Below are 23,553 nucleotides of genomic sequence, written 5' to 3'. Positions count from 1 at the left end.
AGAGATGATTATACAGATGGAAATGCACGGCACAATAGTTTAAGAGCTCATCAAAAACCTCTTTTGGAATGGAGACTGATGGACAACTTGTGCACACGATCCATGAGCTGCTAAACAGTTCAGTACTTAAGACTCTGATCCCAGACCAGACCTTTCCAATCTTCAATCCGTTTTCATTTGATCGTCTCCATTAATTCCTCTCTGTGCACGTACTTCAAAGTTCAAAGTTGCGTCGGAGGATGAAGACGAGAGGAACATGAAAGGTCGTTCACGAATCACGTCCATCTTGCTCCCTTGAAAATGATGATAGACCCCCCCTAATTTCTCGGAAGATGAAATCACCCATTATGGAGAGAGAGAGAGCTATATAGATGCACGAGCTAAATTTCTCGCATGCACGAGTGGATTTCATTGTTGGGTGGTTCAACTTCTGTAAGTTGATAAATGGTGAGGGTGAACTTATTACGTAACAATGGAGATGCACGTGAAGAAGAACAAGAAGAAGAGAAGCTGATCAAGCATTACAGCAATTTACACAAGATATTGCTCGTCGGCGAGGGCGATTTCTCCTTCTCCGCCTGCTTGGCCCGAGCATTTGGCTCCGCCATTAACATCGTCGCCACCTCCCTCGACTCCCAAGCGTCCTCGAAGATGCTGTACAAAAGCGCGAGCGCCACCATGGAGATTCTGGAGGGACTCGGCTGCACCATTTTGCACGAAGTGAACGCCCGTACCATGACCCGACACCCCGTCCTCCAGGGCAAACCTTTCGACCGGATCGTGTTCAACTTTCCGCACGCGGGTTACAAGGGTCCCGACCATTCCGACTCCCAAATTCAGTAAAGCTTCTCAGCTTACCTTTACCTTTCCATTTATCTTGCTTGACGAAACATACGCAGACTAAATTAACCTTAATGGTCCAAGACATTGAAAAATAGCTGATGCAGTTGTGGATTGTTTCTTCAGGCGACACCGAGATCTGGTGAGAGGGTTCTTGAGGAGTGCGAGGTCGATGCTGACCAAAAATGGCGAGATTCACGAGACGCACAAGACAGCCTATCCGTTCAGTAAGTGGGAGATAGAGAAGCTGGCCGAGGAAGACGAAGAGCTGCGTCTGGTCGAGAAGGCGAAGTTCTCGGAATCGGACTATCCGGGTTATGTCAACAAGAGGGGAGACGGGTTGTGGTGCGATCAAAAGTTTCCGATCGGTCAATGCTCTACTTACAAGTTTGCCCTTAGAGATTGACCACGATTCCCATCTCGAAACTTAGTAATTTTATTCAAATGAAGATGTAGGATTCTAATGTTTTTGTGTGCTTTTGGGTTTCTCAATTGCTAGCCTTCTCAATCTCGCGTCTCTCTCCCCCTCTCTCTTGCTGCTCATTGCGCCTCCACCCTCGCCGGCCAAACATTACCACTTCGAGCTCAAAGCCTGCCCCGCTCGGGTCAAGGACGTTCAACCAGAATCCTAACGTGTGCCAACTCTAACGAGGAAACTATTAGCGCTCGGGCACTTGATTGCAAAATGAATTATCAAACAAATACCCGTTATAGCTTTTAAGAATTGCTTGAAATGAACAAAATACCAATTGCTAATCAAATGCCGAACTATCAAGTATCACAATCTTGAAGAGGACTTGAAAAATGTGCATTGGTCCCAATTTAACCAGCCCGATTCCAGGTGACCCCCGGTTCCATTTAAGCAACCAGACTGCCTAGAGCGAATAAACGGACCGGCCAAGATTTTCTTTTTTTATAATTTTTATTATGAAAGAAAATAATTAGTAATTTATTTTTTTTCCTTCAATATTGGGAAACTCTTACTTGTAGGGAAAGAAACCAAATAATAATAATGATAATAATCATCATCATCATCATCATCAACACCGATTCCACAAATGGAGAACCGACCCTGCCTAGTCTAATTCTAGATTTTAGGATGGGAACCGACCCAACCTTCAGCGGATCAACCCTAATAAACACGATTATAGTTTTTATTTTTCTCGAGTCTTCTCGCCTTCGTTTCCTTTTTTTTTCATTTTGTTCCCTATTCTGATTTCTTTACATGTATAATTCGTGTGGAGATTCTCCTCGGGTATTGATGTTGGATATTTTGATCATTTCACTCTACATATTGAGGATAGAGATCTTTAAAAGGAGAATTACCAAAAAAATTCTTAAACATATTACAATTGTGTCAATTCGGTCATAAACCTTTTTTTAACAATTGAGTCTCAAACCTTTTGTATTTTTGTCAATTCAATCCATCCAATTAACTTTGACCAACTTTCACTAACGTGGCAATTTTTAATAATATTTTAATAAAAAATTAATTTTGTATAATTTTTTCTTTTTCTTTTTCTTTTTTCCCCTAAACTTTAGATCCAGGATGCCCCCGCCAAATCTGGCCGGGCGAGGGCATCCTAGCTAAAGTCCAACAAAAAAAACAGAAAAAAATCATAAAAAATAAAAAATTATTAAAATTCTACAAAAAAAATTTTGTCCAAGTCGGTGTAAGTCGGAATCCACGTTAGTGTCGGATAGCCAAAGTTGGCCGGATGGACTGAATTAGCACAAATGCAAAAGGTTAATGTCTGAATTGATAAAAAAAAATTAGTATTGAATTTGCTCAATTACAGTAGTTTAGAATCATTTTGTTAATTTTCCCGATCTCTAGAAAATACATTTGACCAATCACTTTTGCACTGAGAAGGGACAGTGCAAGCAAAAGCGGCAACGGCCCATGGAATGTAGGCGATCCATTTACAAAGCCCGATATCGTGCTATTCGTTTATTAGCAACACCTAGTTTATAATATGTAAAGATTTCGTGGAATCGTTTGAGAGTCGTATTATCTTCTCTTCTACTATTTATTTTCAGTCAAGGGTTATCGACCACTGAAATACTTGTAAGCGTCTTAATAAGCGTAGGTGCAAGAAAAATCGTTTGTAATATGAGTATAATTGTTTGAGGTAACCCAAGCAACCCTCAAAATAAATTACTTAGACATGTGATATTAATTATTCTTAAGTGTTACATGAATTAGAGCTTCACGACATTTGGAGCAAACAACCAAATTACCAAATTACGCCTACGAAACATTACATTGTTTCTTATCAAGCATATCAAATCAATAGAGTAGGAGATTTTGATGTACTTTTTAATTCAAGGTGTGAAGGTATATTAATACTAGGAGCTTTCTTTCTTTAGCTTTACATAGGCCCATCAAAGGGTGAGTCGGGTCGGGTAAAAAATGGTCCGGACCGAATTGATCCATATAATCCATTTTGGCTCATTTTTAAACAGTGGACATTTAGCGACCCAAACCCGACCCGACACATATCTAGCTCAACATGAGATCCATTTAATGGGTGGCTCCATGGACTGGCTCGTCGAGTTAGTGAGGGAGCTCAGAGGTCGAGTTATGGCCTGGGATGGGGCATGAAGACGGCGATAAAGCCCGGCCCGAGGCACTCATAAATCATGAAACGGTTTCAGGATTTGATTTTGGGTTTACATATAGAAGAGATCTTCATATATTAATGCCCATTTTACATTTCCCCCCGTACAAAAAAATAAATCCAGATTGATTTATCTTCATTTGATTGTTTTTGAAATTTACACTCTCAGTTGAAGAGCAAGTTACGAATTTTTTACAAATCTTTCACTGCATATAACGGATGATTCTTGAGAGACTAATATCATCATGAAACATAATATTGACCCCACATACCTTTCTCTGCTCGTTCTTTATAACACAGGCATGAATTTCTTCTCTGAGTTGAAAATCTGACCTACTACACAAATTCAAGATACACACATACCAAGTTTGCTCGAACTCCATTACTAAGAGCATCAAGAAACGACCTCAAAGCCTCACTGTCTAATCCAAACCATTAATCATCGTTGTCCGACTAACTACATTCTTCTCTGGCATTTTTTAAACACTTTCCTGTCCTTATCTAATCTCCCATATCTCAAGTCCACAGAACTGATTATCCCTCAACATTTCAAAGCTACAGCTTGAACTTTTTGAGCATCTCTCACCCAAGGTGACACGACTGCAGCCAAGCAGCAAGAAGACCATCATTTATCCATTGAGCTCGAACCACCGAACGAATCGCCATCTCAATTTTCTTGGGAGCACGAGACATTGCTCAAAAATCGCATTCCGCCGTCAAAGACAAGTATTTGGAGCAGGAGGGATGGAATCTTCCGTCGCCTCCATTTCTTGCTTTTAAGGAAAGACTATGTTTTGTTGTTTGAGGATTTTTACTAGGGTCAGATACGGCTATATCGAATGAAGAAGGGTTTGGCAAAAAGTACGAGAAAGGTATATCACAGCATGAAGAAACAAGAGAGATGGTGTGAATGTCAATAATACCATTAACAAGTAGACTCTATAAGCAACAATGCAATGCAGATTTAATCGATGCCGGGGCTCTGGTCGTGGGCAGGCCGGAGCTCGGCGAGAGAGAAGCATACCAAGTTACAAAGTTGAAAGACCAGATAAAACAAAATGTCACCAAAAACTAGCCTGGAATTGACATAACCTTCAAAACCTGCCACCAGTCCCTCCAACCAAATTTGGCAACTCATTAGCCCCAGCTTTAATCAATTTTCAATCTTGAAAAAATTGCTTGAGAAATAATTGATCATCGGATGACTCAAGAGCAACACAAATCCTTTTCCTTTAGCAAAAACTCACTAGATTAAACGTGTTTTATATGGGCAAAATTAACATTGTACCTAAAATTGAGATTTTATTTTATTTTTTATAAAAAGAAGTTGGAATCAATTTCGGCAATTGGATTTGATGATAAAGATTTTAGGGAATTAGGCTCGAGAAAATTTCCTCTTTGACCAGCTGAATGTCTCGGAGGAGGCAATCGCATAGTCCCCATCCAGGAGCATATGAGGTCCTCCGGCCCAGGTAGTAGTGGTTGGTCGACCTAGCTGCTCATGGATTGCGGCCTCACCCATCCGTTTGCTGCCGTTGACCCACGTTGACACCTCTACCTTTATGTCAATATGAATTACACCGCCACCTTTATATGTGGATGATTACTTGAGAAACGAAATTGTATTCCGATTTTGTTAACTTATTAGACTCTTCTTAAGCAAGGAATTTGACTTCTACGCCTTTTGATTAATAAGAGTTTAAAAATTCCTATGCCTTCGATTCCTTGTTCACGAAAAAGGTAGGACCCTCCATATGGGCAACATCGATGAAAATGTTGTTGATGTAAACCAAAGCCATGTTGCCGTCCATGGAGGATTTTACGATGACATCCGTTGGTGCAATCTGTGTAAGACTTCATTGCAGGTTTAGTGCGAGTATCATTGCTTCAACAAACCATGCTTATACTTGCACTCTTTCTAATGGCTCCCTTGGTGGTGGATCACGATGATCCCTGTATCAGATCTCGAATATATTGCTCCAGCCGTCGTGAAATCCGCCACGACAGCAACATCATTTTCGTCGACAGCATGAACACTTTCATTGGCGTCGGCCGTATGGATGGTCGCTTTCGGTCGAATGGGTCTGAAAAGAGGCTAGTAAGTGGGAACGAGAGCTTCGTGGAAAACACGAGGGAGAGAGTCGAATTTATAGGACTCGATGTGCCACTTGCACATGCAAAAAGCGTTGAAGCAACCACTCGGGACATCGCCAAATGCGTGTGATCCGACTCCCGTGTGATTCCTTTTTTGTGCATTGAGATGGGCATTCCTGCGCAGGATGGCTTGAGAGCAGAATTCAATTAGGCCTTAAAATAAAATTACGTACGAGAAAAATAACAAAACGCATGAAAAACAGGCACACATTTTGCATTGTATCCCAGCTTGTTATTGTTGGCCAAACAAGTGAAGCAGAGATTTCTCAATTTCCTCTCGTTCAGAATATGGATTGATTTTAGACCCCAAAAAAAAAAAAGAATATGGATTGATATGAAACCTAATTGAGAATAGTTGGAAACTAGGATAGGCATTTTTCGACTAGTCTCACTTTAAGTCTATTCAATCAAAATTCTTTATAACGTCCAAAGTAGAAAAAATTATCAAAAAAGGTCCTAAACCTATTGCAAGTGTGCTAATTTAGACCTTTTTTTTTTTAACCAATTGAGTCATAAACATTTTGCAATTGTGTTAATTCAGTCCACTTTGCAGGTGGCGCTAACGTAGATAATTTTTAATAAAATATTTTTTCTTTTTTTTTTCTTCCTATTGTGGCCGAGGAGGGTTGAGGTAGCTCGCCGACCACCGGGCTAGGCCATTGAGGCCACGAGTGAAGGTGGCCTTGCCCGCAGCTAGTGAGGCCATAGCCACCTTCCCCCACGGCCGACGAGGCCCTAGTGAGGCTAGCCTCACCCAAATCTGGGCAAAGACGGCCATAGCCTTGCTAGCCACCAGCGAGGCTGCCGTTGCCCAACCCGGGCGAGGCCAAGTGAGGTTCGAAAGCCCTCGTCGGCCACAATAGTAAGGGAAAAATAGAAAAAAAAAAGTAGAGAGAAAATGTTAAAATATTATTAAAAATTATCCATATCAATATTAGCCCGGAAAGTAAACTAAATTGGCACAAGTTCAAAAGGTTTAGCACTCAGTTGGCTAAAAAAATATTTAGGACTGAATCGGCATAGTTGTAATAGATTTATGACGTTTTTGGTATTCCTCACTCCTTTGTACATAGAATTAGGTGCCATGCATGAGCCCGGAGTACGCCTCCAATGGATCTGCGAGGGCTAAATTACACTAGAAGTGTCAAAACTTGTGTACGGAACTCACTTTAGTATCAAAACTTTCAAAACGATCACTTAAGTTCCAACTTCTTTTAAAAACAATCACTTCAGTACCAACTCCAATTTGAGTCGACATGGTTTGTCGGAAATCCGACACGTGCTATTTTTTATTAATATTTGAGGTGACGTGGCTCGGTGGAGTTGTCACTGAAGTGATCGTTTTTTTAAAAAATTGGCACTTAAATGATCGTCTTTAAAAAAAGTTAGCACTTAAGTGATAGTTTTGAAAGTTTTGGTATTGAATTGATCGTTTTTCAAAAAAATTGGCACTTAAGTGATCGTTTTAAAAGTTTTGAAACTAAAGTGAGCGTTGTACGCAAGTTTTGGCACTTGTAATATATTTAAGCCGATCTGCGGGCATAGATCCTTGTTAAAGACTATGAAAATGGTCATGGATAACAATCTAATTGTTATGCATAAGAATCAAATATAATGTCATGCACAAAAATTACTAACTACTTTGGATCGTGGAAAGGGATGAACGAGCCAGCCACTGCCAGACGTGTGATTTGCGTGGATTGTGCATTAGAATTTTGTGAAAAGGAGAGGAAAAAGAGAACCGATCATTTGGAATGGGCGCAATCACAAAAAAAATGAGAGCACCGGAGGTCGAACCACTTATATTCTTGGGTTACTTTCTTCCCTAAGTCAGCACGACACGTGCATCGCACATGGACTCGTTCGGTCAAGCAAGAAAGAAAATTGGGAGGGGTGCCGAATTTCACGTAAAGGCCGGGTTCACATGGTCAGGATCTTAAAAATAGAAGTGAGTTAGGGTCCTCTCTTCTCTATAGACAAGCTCATTTTCCAGGACGGGCTAGTTCGAATGCCATTCATAATCGAATGTTTTATTTTTATTTTTTTTCACGAAACAAACGAAGCCTTAATTTCAAAAAGTCCAAACGGTCCGTTTTTACTTTAGTAACTGATGCCCTCCAAGAAGCTTCATCTATTTGAGGAACAAACTACGATGGACTTACACTTATATATGTTTCGTTGGATGCGGACATGTTATTTCTGAGCAAAATGTCTATGGAATCGGAAATTATGCAACATCGATAGTTTTGTTTAGAGATCAAATTATGTTGTTATTGACAGATCATTTCGATTGATGCGAGTGATTATTTTTAGGGAATTACTTTTCAAATCATTCATTGTTCATGAAATAAAAAGAGCCTTAATTTTGGGAAATCCATATGATCCTTTTTTTTCCCCTTTGGTAACCGATGCCCTCCAAGAAGCTTCCTCTATGTGAGGAATAAACTACAATGGACTTACTCTTATTGCTGTTAGTCTATGTGCTTGAAGCCAGCTCTTACGAGATCTAAATAAATCCACATGCGCAGCCCGTCGGCCTTTATGTAAGCACAATGTGCCAGGACCGTTAGATCTATGGGGCCCACGTGAGAATCGCGAAAATCAAGGGCCGTGATGCACTATACAACTCGCCTATTCTCGGTGCCCCGTAGGAATTTTACAGAGCCATCCAAACCGTCGATTCGACTAATCTTTACAAATGTACACTAATCTCTTCGTGCATGATGGTCGGGCAAGATTTCACTTACAGGGAGAGGGCGTCACTTTCGAAATTATCGAAATGATATGGGATGTCAAGAGCAAGACCCCTTTTTTTTTCTACGGGTTCATGTTCAAATCATATATAACTTTTATAATCTAAGTAATGATTAATCGGAGGACAGAAAGCTATCGACGACTGGATAAACAAAGACATAATCAATTAGAAGTTCCGACAATTCACGCATAGCGGAACGATCGCCGAACTTCGTTGCCTATTTTCGTGCATGGTTGCAACTATTCTACAAATATTGTCCTAAATGTCTCGAGTAGTTGACTATTTTTCCGGCAGGTTTTCTTGCTAATTCATGCCCCCTCCCTTCATCATGTCGAGTGTCATGTGTGACTTTTTGAGGGATAAGAAATCAAAAGCCAATTCGGAGTTTTCATGATCTCGACACGAACGGTCTGCTTTTGATTAGGGCGCCGATGATTCGTTTCCTCTTATGAAAATATTTCAACACGATTACTTGACAAGTGCATCAAGAAAGAGGAGAATGCTAAGAAAAGGCTCAAGTTCAAGCCTTTCGGTATATCCGATTGGACTTACCTTTACTCAAAATTTTAAGTTTATTGGTTATGGGTCGATTATGATATATTAATTACTGCACACTATATTAATTATTTGATGTAGAACTATTCTAACACAACTCACACGTGTATCTCAATACTGCATTTTTATTATTGTGTCGAGAATCGCCATCTCCCCACCTTTACTTGGACCGACCGATGGAACTTATTTTGGTGCGCGAAAGGTCGACTGGCGACCTAAAACCCTAATGTCGGGAAAGAAATCAGTTGGCAAAAAAGATTATTAATTGCGACGAAATTGGTGGGTACATGGAGTGGCCAAGTGTCCTCGCCCATGGGGGGACATGCGACCTCCAACTACCATTCTTACAACTTTGAAAGACCTGCAACCACTAAGACAGGTGAAGAAGAAGAAGAAGAAGAAGGGGGCCGACGACATTTGTTTGCGCCTTCTCTCTTCTTTAATCGAGATGTCGCCCTCGTTTCGCTATTGGCAAGATCTTAGGTGGCTAGGAAAAGTACGTAAGCATTAGTTTATTCGCCAACATGCACCTAAGGAAACCTTGAATTTAGTGGTTCGGCGTCGAATCAATCACGATTAGGGTACCATCGCGATCACATAATTTAATATGGCCAATTGAGATAGCGTTAGCCAACTAATGATTCCATTGTGTGTGGAATAGCTGATGTTTTTCCTTTGGGGTCGAATGATTAATAGTATGTCGGGCCACGACTTTTTTCGTTGCTGAAAATAATTGAGCCATTCTTGGTAGTAGTCGAGTCGAAAGATTGGGATCGTAAGAAAATGTTTTATCTGATTGGGATGAGAATGCGTTTCTCTCTGTCTTATATGATTTAGGAAGTGTATGAAACATATGTAAAACTAGAAATGATTAATCTGGATGGGTGTGTTTAGGGATTTGTCAAGCCTTACCAAAGAGCCATACCTCAAAAAAGAAACAATTAGTGTCTTTTCTAGCATATTTGGCAATCTCCCCGGATTTTTAGAGCGCCCAATTAATCACGTCGGATCTCGATACTCTCGTGTTCCACCACCACCACCTCCTCAATTGAGTGAACAACATGGCAAATCATTAATCAGTTTTTGGGTGTAAACAAATTATTGACATCTTTTTGTCTCTTAAAGAAGAGTCAAATAGGTAGATCCAAGATACTTGCTCGGTGGGACTCGATCCTTGAAGTCATGGCCACGCTTGCGGAGATGTAAGCTGGCGAGGAGCAACTTGGCCCTAGCCAAATCCGGGGAGGTCGAGCTTCATCCAAAGCCGGCGAGGCCGGCGAGATCATCTCTCGTCGCTTGTGACACATCAGAACCGGCCGTGCCACGTAAAATGACCGGCATCCCATATAAGTAAATTAGTAATTTTTGGTTAAAATTGGCAAGATAGATTAAATTGGCAAATTATCAAAAAAAATTAAAGACTAAAGTGGCTATATTCAAAAGTTTAAGATTGAATAGACGCAAGAATAAATTTACGATTTCTTTTAGTAATTTTCTCGTTTATCATTGTAGCCTTCCTTGGGAACATATAGTTATCTGGATGCGTGAGATCCAAAACAAGATCTCTCCCCTTTAAGCGAACCCTAATGTCATCTCACGTCATCTCTTGTGGGGGTGGCTAACACCAACTTGCCGAGATGAACATACTGCTATTTGCTGAAAAAAAAAAAACACTTCGGGTGTGCATTCATCTCGGTTCAATTTAAGAAACGGACCGAACTGGCCGATTTTTTGTGGTTCCCGAGAAGACCAGTCTAATTTCTGGTTCCATATGAGGAAACCAAATTGCTCGGACCGACCAACGGTCCAAAATTTGTATGTTGAAATAACCCTAACTAGTAAGTTATTTTTTCTTTTAATGTAAAGAAACTGTCGCTTGTAGAGATTATTAAAAAAAAAAAGAAGAAGAAGGAAGCAATCGCCGATTTTAGGACAGAGTGGGCCGATTCCCGATTCCACAAACCGGAAGAGACCCAACCAAGTCCGATTCTAGGTGTAGGGCGAGAACCGACTCACGTGGAACCGATCATCCCTAATAAATACTCATTATAGCTTTTACTTTTCTCGAGTCTTCTCATCTTCATATTCTTTTTTATTTTGTTCCCTAATCAGAAATCTTTACATACATAAATTCGTGTGGGGATTCTCCATGGTACTTTCTATTGGATATTTTGATCATTTCACTCAAGATATGGAAGATATCAATCTTTTAGTAATATACTAAACCTATCACTCGAGTGAGAAGGACCCACGGAATGTAGGCGATCCGATTGCAAAGCCCCATCTCGTGCCTCGTGCTATTCGTATTCGTTTTAGTGATTGGAATTTTTTTTTTTTTTTTTTTGGGCTCGAACGTATAAATGTTACATTTATAAATAACGCTTGAGAAGAAAAACGTGACTAGAAAAATAACACTAATGTGCTCTATATAGGTGCCCAGTCCGGGGAGTAAATAATTTGACGCGTGATATTAACTCTTCTTGAGTGTTGCATGAGTTAGAGTTCCCCAACATTTGGATCGAACAACCAAATTACATCGTCGGATTCATCGGCACGTGCGAATCGCTGCATTTTTTCTCGTCAAGCATATCCAATCAATCGCGTAGAAGATTCCGATGTGCTTTTTCAATTAAGCGAAGGTCAATTAATAGGAGCTTTCTTACTTTTTATATTATCTCAAACGAGCAATATGATAGCCGTATGTAGGATCGTCAAACATGTGAGTTCAGTCGGGCTTAGGTCGGGTCAAAAACGGTCCATCCTAAATTGACTCGCAAAACCCACTTTGACCCATTTTGTAAGCAATGCAAATTCAGCGACCCAAAACCGACTCGACCCGACTCATATCCATCCCAACACGGGATCCATTTTAAGTATTTTTTTTCTCTTTAAATTATCGCCTCAACAAATTAGTGAGGGAGCTCCGGGGTCTAGTTATGGCATGTGGTGTGAAGGCGGCAATAAAAGCTGGCCCGAGCCATCCATTAATCATGAAATGGGTTTCAGATTTGGTTTTTAAAGAGATCTATCGTAAACCGATTCAGAATGATCGTACAAATAATAGAAGAAAAATAGATGATACACGGTTTACCCGGGTTCACCCTGAAATAGGGCTATGTCTTGCAAAGAGATTTCACTATGATTTTGGTTTACAGCCACATAGCTCGTTACAATAATCAGCTAAAAACGAGCATATATATATATATATATATATATATGTGTGTGTGTGTGTGTGTGTGTGTGTGTGTGTGTGTGTGTGTGTGTGTGTGTCTTAATCGGGCCCAAAACCTAATCTATCCAAAATCCCTTTAATCCCTCAACAAATGGGCTAATTTAAGCAAAAGCCCAAACCCGTTGAGGTTTCGGGGGCGCCGCCCCCGAATCCCCGCATCCCGTGCGCAGAGGTCATATGTCTTCGGTTCATACTTCGGTTTTCCTAAGCTCACGTGGGTGTATCCGATGTGAGAAACAAGGGTCGCCGAAGTATTTGCCAATTCCAACAGTTTTGGGCTAAATATAGGAGAGAACTTCATATAACATGCTTCGTGAAAGCCCAATTTACATTTCCCCCCGTAACAAAAAATAAATCTAGACTAATTTATGTTCCTTTGATCGTCTTTCGAATCAGTGCATCTCAGCTGACGAGGAAGTTGCAAACCTTTCCCTGCATATAACGGATGATCCTGGAGACAGACAATAGTAGTACAGAGACTATTATCATATCCTTCCGTGCTCGTTCTCTACAAAAACAGGCATGAACTTGTTCTCCAAGTTGAAAATCTAACCTCCCGTTACACAAATTCAAGATACACACATACCGTCTTGCGGTTTGCCCGAACCCCATTCCCAAGAGCATCGAGAAACAACCCCAAACCTCACTGCCTAATCAAAACTTAATCCACGCGTTAATCATCGGTTGTCCAACTAACCACATCCTTCCCAGACATTTCGTCAAACACTTTCCTGACCTCACACCATCTCCCATGTCTCAAGTACCAAAGCTGGTCCCTCAACATTTCAAAGCTACAGTTGAAACTTTTTCGAACATCTCTCACGCTAGAGCACGACTGTAGCCAAGCAGCAAAGAAGACCATCATTCGTGCGTTGAGCTCCAATCACCGCACGAATCGTTATCTGGATTTTCTTGGGGCCACAAGATATTGCTCCGAAAAGCAAAATTTTGGCATCACAAGTCCTTGGAGCACGAGGGATGGAATCTTCTGTCGCCGCGGTTTCTTGTTTTCGAGAAAGACTATGCTTTGTTGTTGTTTGAGGCTTTTGACGAAGGATAGAGATCGGTATTGTTAGGGCTATCCCACATCGATTGTGGAAAAAACTAGTGATCGATTTTTAAGTATGAAAAAAGTCTTATCTTTTAAGTTAACTTTTTGGATGAGAAATGCCCAAAACCCCCGAACCAACTTAATTTTACCACTCTATTATCAATGAAATCAGCGGTTAACTGAACTGAATTCGGTTCGGTTCAATTTTCGATTTTTTCCTCTTCTTTTTTTTTTTTTTTTACTTCATTATTGGGCAGTAGCCTCGTGAGACTCTCATCTTCCCAACCCCTATTCTCTCTCCTTCCTCCATGGCTTCCGACCTCAGAACGCACAATGCCAGAACAAAACTTTCTTTCTTTCTTCCTTGTTTAATTAATCTCTCTCTCTCTCTCTCTCTTTGGGCTACTCGTCATCACCAACACAATCCCCAAAATTGGATCTTGATCGTCACCGGAGTAATAATCATCATCGCCAAGACCGTTGACATGTCACAGCCGCCGCAACCCATCACTAAAAGCCGCCACCAACCCAGCGCCACCCTCCTGAGCTTCTCTTCACTACCTTCTGAGTCCTCTTCCTCTTTCCCACCCCTCTCTTCCCCCACCTGCTCCTCCACTATTGCTACCACTGAAGCCCAGAGCCCTAAAGATCCCGTTTTTGTCTAGAAGCAACCATTCGGAGCCTCGCCAAATGCGTGTTGATCCGACTCCCATGTGCCTCCTTTCTTGCGCATTCCCGCGTGGCATGGCTTGAGAGCAGAATTCAATGGGCCCCAAAACAGAAGTACTTACTTTTTTGGAGGAAAACTAGTTAAAGAGCACTTGATTGGGAATGGCCACTATACCTCGTTGGGGTTTGATAATTGGCAAATTTGTTCTTAGGAAGCAAATTTGTGGGAGGTGGAAAATGGGCATGCCTTGATTGGATCTGAAGGTGACAGAACGATTGTCTTGTTGTAGTCTTTATTGATGTTGTTGGGATTGGACTTGGAGTGGCCTAATCAACCCACTCTCTCCCTTATGAGCTAACATAATTAATTTACTCATTAGAAAGAAAGAAAAAAAAAAAACGGACAAGCATGAAGAACTAGGACACATTTTGCATTATATCCAAGCTAGTTATGGTTGCCAGTAAACAAGCGGCCCTACTGGTAAAAGAATTTGGGATGTGGGGATGTTAGTGTCACAGGTACGGAACATCTCATTCTCATGTGAACAAAAGTCTTAAAAAGGCAGAGTAAAAGTCTGATAAAAAAGAGTTAGAGATGGGACAAATCAAAAGAAAAAAAAAATCAAGCTACTTATGGTTGGCCAAAAAAGAAAAGCAGAAATTACACAATTTCCTCTCGTTGAGGGACATCTCATGCTCATGTGAATAGAGAATGTGTAATGATCTACGAAGTGGAAAGGAAAATACTTTCGGTCTTGGTGAGGGGTGGACTAGCGATTACAAAAATAAGAGCACCGGAGGTCGAACCACACTTATCTTGGGTTACTTTCTTCGCTAATTCGACGCGACACATTGCAAGGCACATGGAACCGTTCGGTCGAGCAAGAATAAAAATGGGAGAGGACCGAATTCCACGTAAAGGCCCGGCTCACGTGGACTCGATCTCAAATATAAAAGTGAGTTAAGGCCCCTTTCTTTTAAATTCAAGCTCATTTCGCAGGTCGGGCCGAAATCGTTTCTATTTTCCATAGAATGTATGAAAGATCCTAAGGTAAAAATTCATGTGTCAACAACTTCGTTACCACAAAATATCTAAACCTTCAGTAAAATGCCTCAAAATATTGATTGGCCACTTGTTCTGCAGGGTCTTCATGATCTAATGACTGATATTTTGTAAAAGTGAATCTAATGGTTAATTTAGGTAGAGTGCGATTTACTTTTACACGATCTCTAGTGTCGCTTATCGAAATGAATAAATAAAAAGTATTTTCGTCGTCCACGATAATGTTTAAACATAACTTGCTATCGATAATGAAAACGTCTTCCATTAGCAAATTATTTCAAGTGATACAGGCAATAACTCTTAAAAAATACATATTTTTTAGACTATTCATTTTTCGCAAAACAAACAGAGTTTTAGTGTCGATAAGTCCAAATCACAATGAACTAATTCTTTATCCTTGTTACTCTCCGAATAGGCCCATATGGGATCTGATTAAATTCATATGAGCAGCCCGTGGGCCTTTATGTAAGCCCGATGTGCCAAGGCCGTTAGATCTATGGGTCCCACATGATAACAGCGATAATCAAGAATTTTTTTGATGCCCTATACCCAAGCTCGGTGCTCCTAGAAATTTTAAAGAGTCAGTTCAAACTGTCAACTCGACTAATCTTTACGAACGTACCCAAATTTCTCCGGTGCGTGAGCGCCGGGCAAGATTTCACTTACGGATCGCATTCGTACTGATCGCTGAAGTTCGCTGCCTGTTTTAGTGCACGGTTGTTATTATTTTACAACATTTCTCCTAAAAGTCTCCAGCAGTTGACTTATATTCCGGCAGGTTATCTTGCTGATTTATGTCCCCTTCATCAAATCGAGGGCCATGTGTGACTTTGAGGGCCAAGAAATCCAAAGCCAATTCGAAATCTCCCTAATCTCGACGTGAAAATTAGTTTTCACACACTAAGATATTTCAATATGATTACTCAGCTAAGTATTTCTAACTGAAAACGGATGAAGAGTGCGTCGATCTCGAGTTAAGCCGTGTCATGCCGCGTCCGGTGCAGATTCCCCTCGGAAGAATTCATGTTGCGCTCGAGCTGTGTTTCGCTATGGCGTCGAGAATCCCCGTCTCCCCAGTATTACTCGGACCGGTTGATTGAACTTATTTCGGTTCGAGCGGAGGTCGATTGGCCACCTAAAACCTAAAGTCGGGAAAGAAACCAGCTCGGCTAAAAGGATTATTGATTGCGATGAAATTGGTGTGTACATGGAGCGGCCATGTGTCCTCGCCCGTGGGGACATCCGACCTTCAACCACCATTCTCACAAACTTTGAAAGACCTGCAACCAAAAAGACAGGTGAAGAAGAAGAAGGCGGGCCAACGGCATTTTGTCTCCGCCTCCTCTCTTTCTTTAATAGAGATGTCGCCCTCGTTTCGCTATCGGCAGATGAACAGTCCGCCATTGAATTCTTTCTTTTTTTCTTCTCTTTTCAAGAAGAATGGGGAGTCCGATGTGTTTGTTCCTCTGGTCATTTCCATTTTTCCACTGAGGGAGACATTTGTGAGCTTTACGACAACGTTTTTGGTTGTACACGGGGCAAGATCTTAGGTGAATAAGAAAAATATGTAAGCATCAGTTCATTCGCCAACATGCGCCTAAGAAAACCTTGGATTTAGTGGTTCGGCTTCAAATAAGATCGCGCTTAGGTTAGGATCGTGCTGGCATAGTTTAGTATGGTGCCAATTGAGATGGTGTTAGCCAACCGATGATTGCATCTCGTATGGATTAGCTGAGATTTTTCTCTGATGCCGTATGGTCAACGGGGTGTCGGGTTCGTTGGTAAAATTAATTGAGCGGCTCGCGATGGGAGTCGACTCGGAAAATTGGGATTGTCAAAAAAAAAATTTGTCCAAATTTGGGTGGGAATGCGTTTCTCCCGTGCTACGTGAGCCCTAGGAAGAGTAGGAACCATGCGTAAAGCAAGAAATGATTAATTTGAATAGGTATCTTTATGGATGTGTCAAGCCTTCTTATTAAAGAGCTATACTCAAAAAAGAAACAATTAGAATCTTTTCCAAGCATATTTGGCGATCTTGCCCCGTTTTTAGAGCACTCAATTGATCGCATCGGATCTCGATTCTCTCATGTTGCAACCCCACCACCACCACAATCGATTGAACCACATGGCATATAGTTAATACGTTTCCGGCTATAAACAAATTATCTTTATCTTTCTTAATGTAGCTAAAGACTCGACCTTGAAAGTTATGACCACGCTTGCGGAGATGTAAGCTGGCGAGAGGCGACCTCCCCGGTCGCCATATCCGAGGAATTGAGCTTCGGCAAGGCCGCCCCTCGTCAAAAAAATTCAGAAAAGTAAATATTTCAAAAATTATTTACATTAATGCTGGAAGTGTCACGTAAGACGCAGGCCAAATGGACTACATTCGCATATTTTGCAAAAGGTTTAGGACAAAATCGACCATAGTGAAATGTTTACGATTGAATTGGCACAAATACAATCGATTTAAGACTTCTTTTGGTATTTTACTTGGTTATCGTTCTATCCTTCCTTCAAAACATTTAGTTAACTGGATGTGTGAGATCCAAAACGATCTCTTCCCTCTTAGTTAATCGTAATGTCATCTCTTGTTGGGGGGCTAACACCAACTTGCCCAGGAACGGTATGACCGCCAAAATTCAAGCTTGCCTCCTTTAACAAATCCACGGCACAAACCCTAAACCTTTTTAGAAGAAGAAGATGCAGCACTCCCTTGATTTTGTCAAAGTAAAAGCGAACAAAGTCATTTGCTCCGCTTTCTTTATACATTATACAACTAACAGCAGCCCCTCCCATGTGTCGCAGCCGCCGCGCCGTCGATGGTCGGGATCGTCCGGCGTGTCTCTATCTCACGCCAACGAGAAGATGACGGAGGGAAGAGGGAGTCTTTCTTGCGAAATGGGCAATACTTTGAAAATTGGATTCTATGTTTTTTTTTTGTTGTGCCCCATCAATGGATACTTTTCTTGTCGGCTTATGTACAATCATCAGTCCATGGACATTATGTTATGTTTGTGGTGCTCTTCGAATTATCATTATCTGATCGAGCGATGAAGCAAAAGAATCCACCAGGATTCCATCCATTTCTTGCCCCCATCGATGCTCCTACCCCAACTTGCAATTCAACCCCCCTTCTCTAGATTTCATGATTTTCATCACTACGTCTTCTAAAATAGTGTTTAACTTTTCTATCTTATCTTATAATATATGTCTGTTTGGGTGAGAGATTCGTGATTATTGCGCATGGTGGTACGAAGATTTTTCAAATCCAGTAAGAAGTAAAAATCAGGTCAAGATTACCCATTTCGTATCAAGAAAAAAAGGGGAAAAAAGAAAAATCTTGAGCAATATCAAGAAATACCAACTCTTTGCTAATCTTTCAAGTTCCATAACCTGAGCTAGTTAATAATATCTTTAAAAGGGATTAGTAGATATGTTCCGCCTAAAATGGGAATAGTTTAAGGTTATGAATTTATACTCTAAGTAGAATCACATCGACATGCAACACGACACTCCGACACCTCATTTCTCTAAAAATAAAGAATTTCAACACATTGGGACACGTTGTATGTCAAATCTATATTTTTGATATCATGTATATATAAAAAATATCATGGGTGAGTTTTTTCTTCTTCTTCCGTTAAGGGTTCACAATTAGGTTTTTCTTTTTTTTTTTTTTTTACCGGCTAGGTATATTAATTTTGGGGTGTTTGGGTATATGACTTAAGTGTATATATTTTCGATAAATTTACATTTTGATCCCTAATTTAGTGAAAATGCTAAAAATTGATCATGTATGGGTCGAAATATCATGTCGTGGATGCTTGGGATTCGCTTGTCGCCGGCATATCCGGAGCGCCGACCACGTGCCAATCGCATGTCGGAGAGTGTCGGACACGACACGGAAGCTCTCGAAGAGTGTCGGTGCTTCCTCGCTTAGAATCTATAATGTGATGATCGAGTAGATGATCAACGTAATACATGCATGCCGTATTCTGATAAATGACAAAAATAGAGAATTGTCACGTCGTTCAGTTGGTAAAGTTAAGTCCGCTTTTCGATTGCATGTAGCACTTCCGACAAATCTTAGCTTGAGAAGGGAATCATACAGCAAAACCAAAACTAGAGCAAATATCAATTTGTGGATACGTACGTCGGTCCATATACAATGCCACGAAGACCAAAACCTGGTGTCACGTGTACTATGAAAGAAACGATGATAGTTCAACCTACCAAAATAAATAATCTTCTACCAACCAGTCCAATCTTCAGGAAAGGATAAGCATTAAATCGACGAATGTCTGAGGAAGTACGTAGTGGGAAATTTCTGTTGATGGTGCATATGAATCAACTTCCAATCAATATATGTTTTTTGGCAAAATCCTGTAAAGTTATATTTACGATTAGTGGCATCGACCAGCCATTCTCTTGTATCGAATAGTCATCATCTTTAATCATAACTTTCTCCTACTCCATCTACCATCTTTTTTTTTTCCTCCCTAACCATTTGTAGTACTTATACAAGAACGCTTTTCATATTCAAGCATTATTTGTTTCGCAATCGTCCATGTAAAAGTTGTCCCGTCCATTAATATAATTTTCAGCGCACCCAATATAAAGAAGGATCGAGATCTTCTTGATGTGCTATAAGTACTAACCGATCCCGAGCCCCTACCGACATATTATCCCGAGCCCTAACCCCGGACGAGCGACTGCGCGACGAGAGATGCGACTCGCGACGACGAGCTTGAAATTATGATTTAGAAAGCAATGATCGGGGGACATTTTTGGAGACTGTATCAAATCCTCGCCTCTAATCAGTTCCGTAAAATAGGTTTCGACGGGATGCTTGATTCTATACGGATGAACTTAACCAACTAAATGCATGATTTTAGATTAAATTTCATGTAGGATTCTTTGCCTCTCCCTTTTTGTATTGGGGAAATTCTTGGTCATATTTCCAAGGATGCTTTGCTTGGAAGCACAGAAAATCAAGCAGAAGAGAAATGCTTTACCCCTTGAACCAAGCCTAAGCATAGAAAGAACCCATAACGCACGTAATTCCATACATCCATATTTTAAAAAACACAAAGATGTTATGGACGAAGAACAAATCGAGAAGAACCCCATCGCCCAATAAATAATCCCCACGCACACTCCTCCCTTCCTCCTCCCCCTGCTCCTCCCGAAGTGCTCTGTAAGCCAACCACCCAACCATTTTCTCTCTCTCTCTCTCTCCCTCTCTAAGTCGAGAGAGAAAGGTCTCAGTCTCACCATCAATGGCGTAAAGCAGGAACCAAATCCTTGCGTGCCCGAAAGCATCGAAAAGGAAGCCTTGTTCCTCTGTTGGGTGGGTCTTTTCTTTATCGTATCTTGAAGAAAGCGCTCGGAACAGTTCACTGGCAGTAAGTGTTGGGGGAGAGGGCGAAAGAGGAGCCGGAGAAAAGAAGCCGCCACGGCGACGTATTCGTGCATGAGGAAGGAGAGAGGAGGGAGAGGCGAGAGCGACGGGGAAGAGCGGAGCCGCAAACCTGGGAAAGCACGGGGAGTCTCTGGGCGGAGGAGGAATCTTCGACTGCATCCATGAGATCACGACGGCCCTCGCGTTCGCCAACGCTAGGATGAGCGATTCCGCCTACCGAGTCGACACCACGCCCCGCCTCGCCCAATGGAGGATCGACAACCTCGCTTCCTGCACCTACCGCAAGTCCGATCCTTTCAAGATCGGTCTCTGGAATTGGTGAGTCGGATTGAACCCTGAGCTTCACTTTCTTGATGTTCCTGTTGTTCTTCTTAAAAGGCGTCCCGAGGCTCTTTTCCCTCGCTATCTAGAGGACACTCTGTTTCTTGTATTGCCCAGAGTCGATCGATCCTGATTGTTTCAAGTCATGGGTGATTAATGATCTGACTTATCCTTGACGCATACAGACAATTGGGTCAGTTTTGGCGTGAAAGTTATCATTTTTCCATTTGTAAGAGAAGATTTTTGAAGTGAAAAACAGGGAAAAGTGGAAGAGCTCTGCTTTGTCCTTCATGCTCTGCTCTGCTGCTGCTCTGTCTCTGTTGCTAGGGTAGATATTCATACGAATTCATATTGTTCCTAAAAAAGGAAAGACGACGGAGTTCTAAACTTTTCCTCTTTGGGATCGAAGGCATATGTCTGTGGAGAAGAACCGGATGTTGTATGTTAAATTGTATCCGGAGATTTCGGCTGTGACGAGAGATAATCCCCCGATCGCATCTTTCGTCGTTCGCGTGGTTTGTTCAGCTGGAGGTCGCAAAGCTTTGACACACCCCGGTACTTCTCGATCTCATCTCGATTTAGTCATGGCGTCAATTCTTTGATGCTGCTACTTCAGTTTTTTTTTTTTTTTCCAGCTCGAACTGGTATTTCATCTGATCACATTGATATTAAGTATTGATTTGTCGAATTCAAAAATGTGTATAGAAAGAAATTGGCACTCCTGTCACAAGTACCTCTTTGTCAACTGGAAACTTCAACCCCTCAAATTCCAAAAAAAAAACATTGATGGGGGCATTGGAATGTGAGGTCATGAATTGGAGATCACCAAGAAATTTCAGTTCCTTTGTTCATCTCCACATATGTTTCAGTTTTTCCAATGTGGATATGAGTAGGTACGGGTTGGTGGGGTTGCTAAAGCAGAAAGGGATAAGAAATTAGCCCACCTAGAATCTCTCAGAGGCCATCTTCCATTCTTTTGGCAACATTGTCCTTCCCATGTCCCTTGAATTGATTACAGCAATTTAGATTGTTTTGAGGAAACCTAGAAGTTTGCTTAGACCAAGTTGCACAGACACTCCACCGGGTACAAAGGGTATGTGCTGGGAAGCCCTTTATGGTTTTCCATCTAGCTGTGACAGTCTTGACACAAGTCCAAAGTTATGCTGATCTTGATCTTGGTTTCTGTTCCCCTTCTGTTGTGTCTCCAACTGCAGAAATAAGAGATAAGCAGCTCAAGAATAACGACGATTTCATTTGGGCGATCGACGTCCCGCTAACCGGAAAGCTCATCATCGATGTCGAATTCCTTGATCTAAAGATCAAGTCTCCTGAGGTATATATGCATGCATCTGATATGAATTTTCTTGGCCTCCTGTCATGAAAGTGAACACAGAAGAGCAAAGAACATGATTGATTCAGCAAACGTTTGACATACTCATGCTTCAACCTGGACATTGTACAGAGCGCAGAACCTTTCTCCATTTGGGCTGAAGGATACACGCGGAAGCTATCGAATCTGACGGCGCTTTCAACCCTCGGCCGAATGTTGAAGGAAGGCATCCACACGGACATCATCATCAATGCTTCCAACGGGAGCATCGGGGCCCACCTTGCCGTGCTCTCCTCGAGATCCCCAGTCTTCCGCGGCATGTTCACTCACGACCTGAAAGAGAAAGAGCTTTCCACGATAAACATTTCCGACATGTCGATCGAGGCCTGCGAGGCTTTCCTTCACTACATCTATGGCAATATCCAGCAAGGCGATTTTCTCGAGCACCGGCTCGCGCTCCTTCGGGCAGCTGATAAGTACGATGTGGCCGACTTGAGGGAGGCGTGCCACGAGAGCCTCCTGGAAGACATAGACTCGCAGAACGTCCTCGAGCGGCTTGAGAGCGCGCATCTTTATCAGTTACACAAACTGAAGACCGGCTGCTTGCTGTATCTTGTGAAGTTTGGTAAGATATTCGACATCAGGGATGATCTAAACGCCTTCATTCAATCCGCGGACAGGGACCTCGTGGCAGAGATCTTTCAAGAGGTTCTCAATGCGTGGAAGGGTTTCTGAGGATCCTACGCTGACAAGACACGAAACGGAAAACAACAAAGAAGAAAGCATAGTGTGTCGATCGGACTCAATCATACTGTCCTAGTCCTACAAAGTGGGCTTCTAGTTGTAGTTCCTTAATGCATTGCTATTGAAGGTCATTCTTTTGATTGTCCAGTTGTACATAAATTGGTTGTGATTCAAGCTGATTTGATATATGTTAAGAGAACTGATCTCATCATAATGTATTGATAATTTATTCAAGTGTGAAAAGTTATGACAGTTCACCGTTTTTATTTGTGGATGTACATGCTCAACTAATTTCTCCCCCAACTCGGCACCCGTGTATTCGCCGCACAAGTTCGTTCTTTTACCCCGCGATCGCAAACAAGAAACTCAGAGCTGCACGTCAAAATGAAGACAGAACAGCACAGACCATAGTTCTCTAAACCTTCATTGCTGATCTTACCGGCACAAGTCTTCCAGCAATGGCTTTTGTCAGTTCGTTCTTTCCGCAGAATGTAGCCAATTTCAGAGACCCACATGTTCAATGGCTGTGATGGTGTTGGCCTACCTAGATTAAGTCTATGTAATAACATCTCTTAATTATGGTAATTCAGGAAATGAAGCATAGAATAAGTGGACAGGACCAACATTCTTTGATCCAATATTTGACAGATGACCAACAGGCTGAAATGAAATGGCAAGACTTAACTGATCTGATGAACTGACCTTATGGTGTGAAGGTGAAAGGGAAAACAGCCCAGTCGTCGAGGATGATAAGTCGGCGCGAAATCTACTTCGAGGGGAAACTGCATAGCGC

At 41.6% G+C, this 23,553-nt stretch overlaps 2 protein-coding genes across 3 annotated transcripts; both read left to right on the top strand.

Annotated features, from left to right (window-relative positions):
- The first annotated feature begins 444 nt into the window (after positions 1 to 444).
- Positions 445 to 1,263, top strand: LOC115754161 (uncharacterized protein At4g26485-like). The gene is made up of 2 exons (XM_030693123.2): positions 445 to 839; positions 967 to 1,263. Exons 1-2 carry the CDS (start codon positions 445 to 447, stop codon positions 1,244 to 1,246), a joined length of 675 nt encoding a protein of 224 aa, XP_030548983.1. The 3' UTR covers positions 1,247 to 1,263.
- Positions 1,264 to 20,087: 18,824 nt separating this feature from the next.
- Positions 20,088 to 23,028, top strand: LOC115754131 (BTB/POZ domain-containing protein At1g55760). 2 transcript variants are annotated; one of them, XR_007197587.1, is made up of 5 exons: positions 20,088 to 20,683; positions 21,096 to 21,241; positions 21,901 to 22,019; positions 22,149 to 22,801; positions 22,834 to 23,028. XR_007197587.1 is itself a non-coding variant. In XM_030693070.2 (4 exons), exons 1-4 carry the CDS (start codon positions 20,565 to 20,567, stop codon positions 22,749 to 22,751), a joined length of 987 nt encoding a protein of 328 aa, XP_030548930.2. In that variant the 5' UTR covers positions 20,088 to 20,564; the 3' UTR covers positions 22,752 to 23,028. The 2 variants fall into 2 exon arrangements, 1 of the variants encoding a protein (XP_030548930.2); XM_030693070.2 differs by having other exon boundaries at positions 22,149 to 23,028.
- Positions 23,029 to 23,553: the final 525 nt, after the last annotated feature.

This window comes from Rhodamnia argentea, chromosome 2, assembly GCF_020921035.1.
Source record: "Rhodamnia argentea isolate NSW1041297 chromosome 2, ASM2092103v1, whole genome shotgun sequence".
In the NCBI taxonomy this organism is placed as follows: Eukaryota; Viridiplantae; Streptophyta; class Magnoliopsida; order Myrtales; family Myrtaceae; genus Rhodamnia; species Rhodamnia argentea.
Note: the sequence above shows the minus strand (reverse complement) of the source record. Positions and strands in the feature narration are given on the sequence as shown.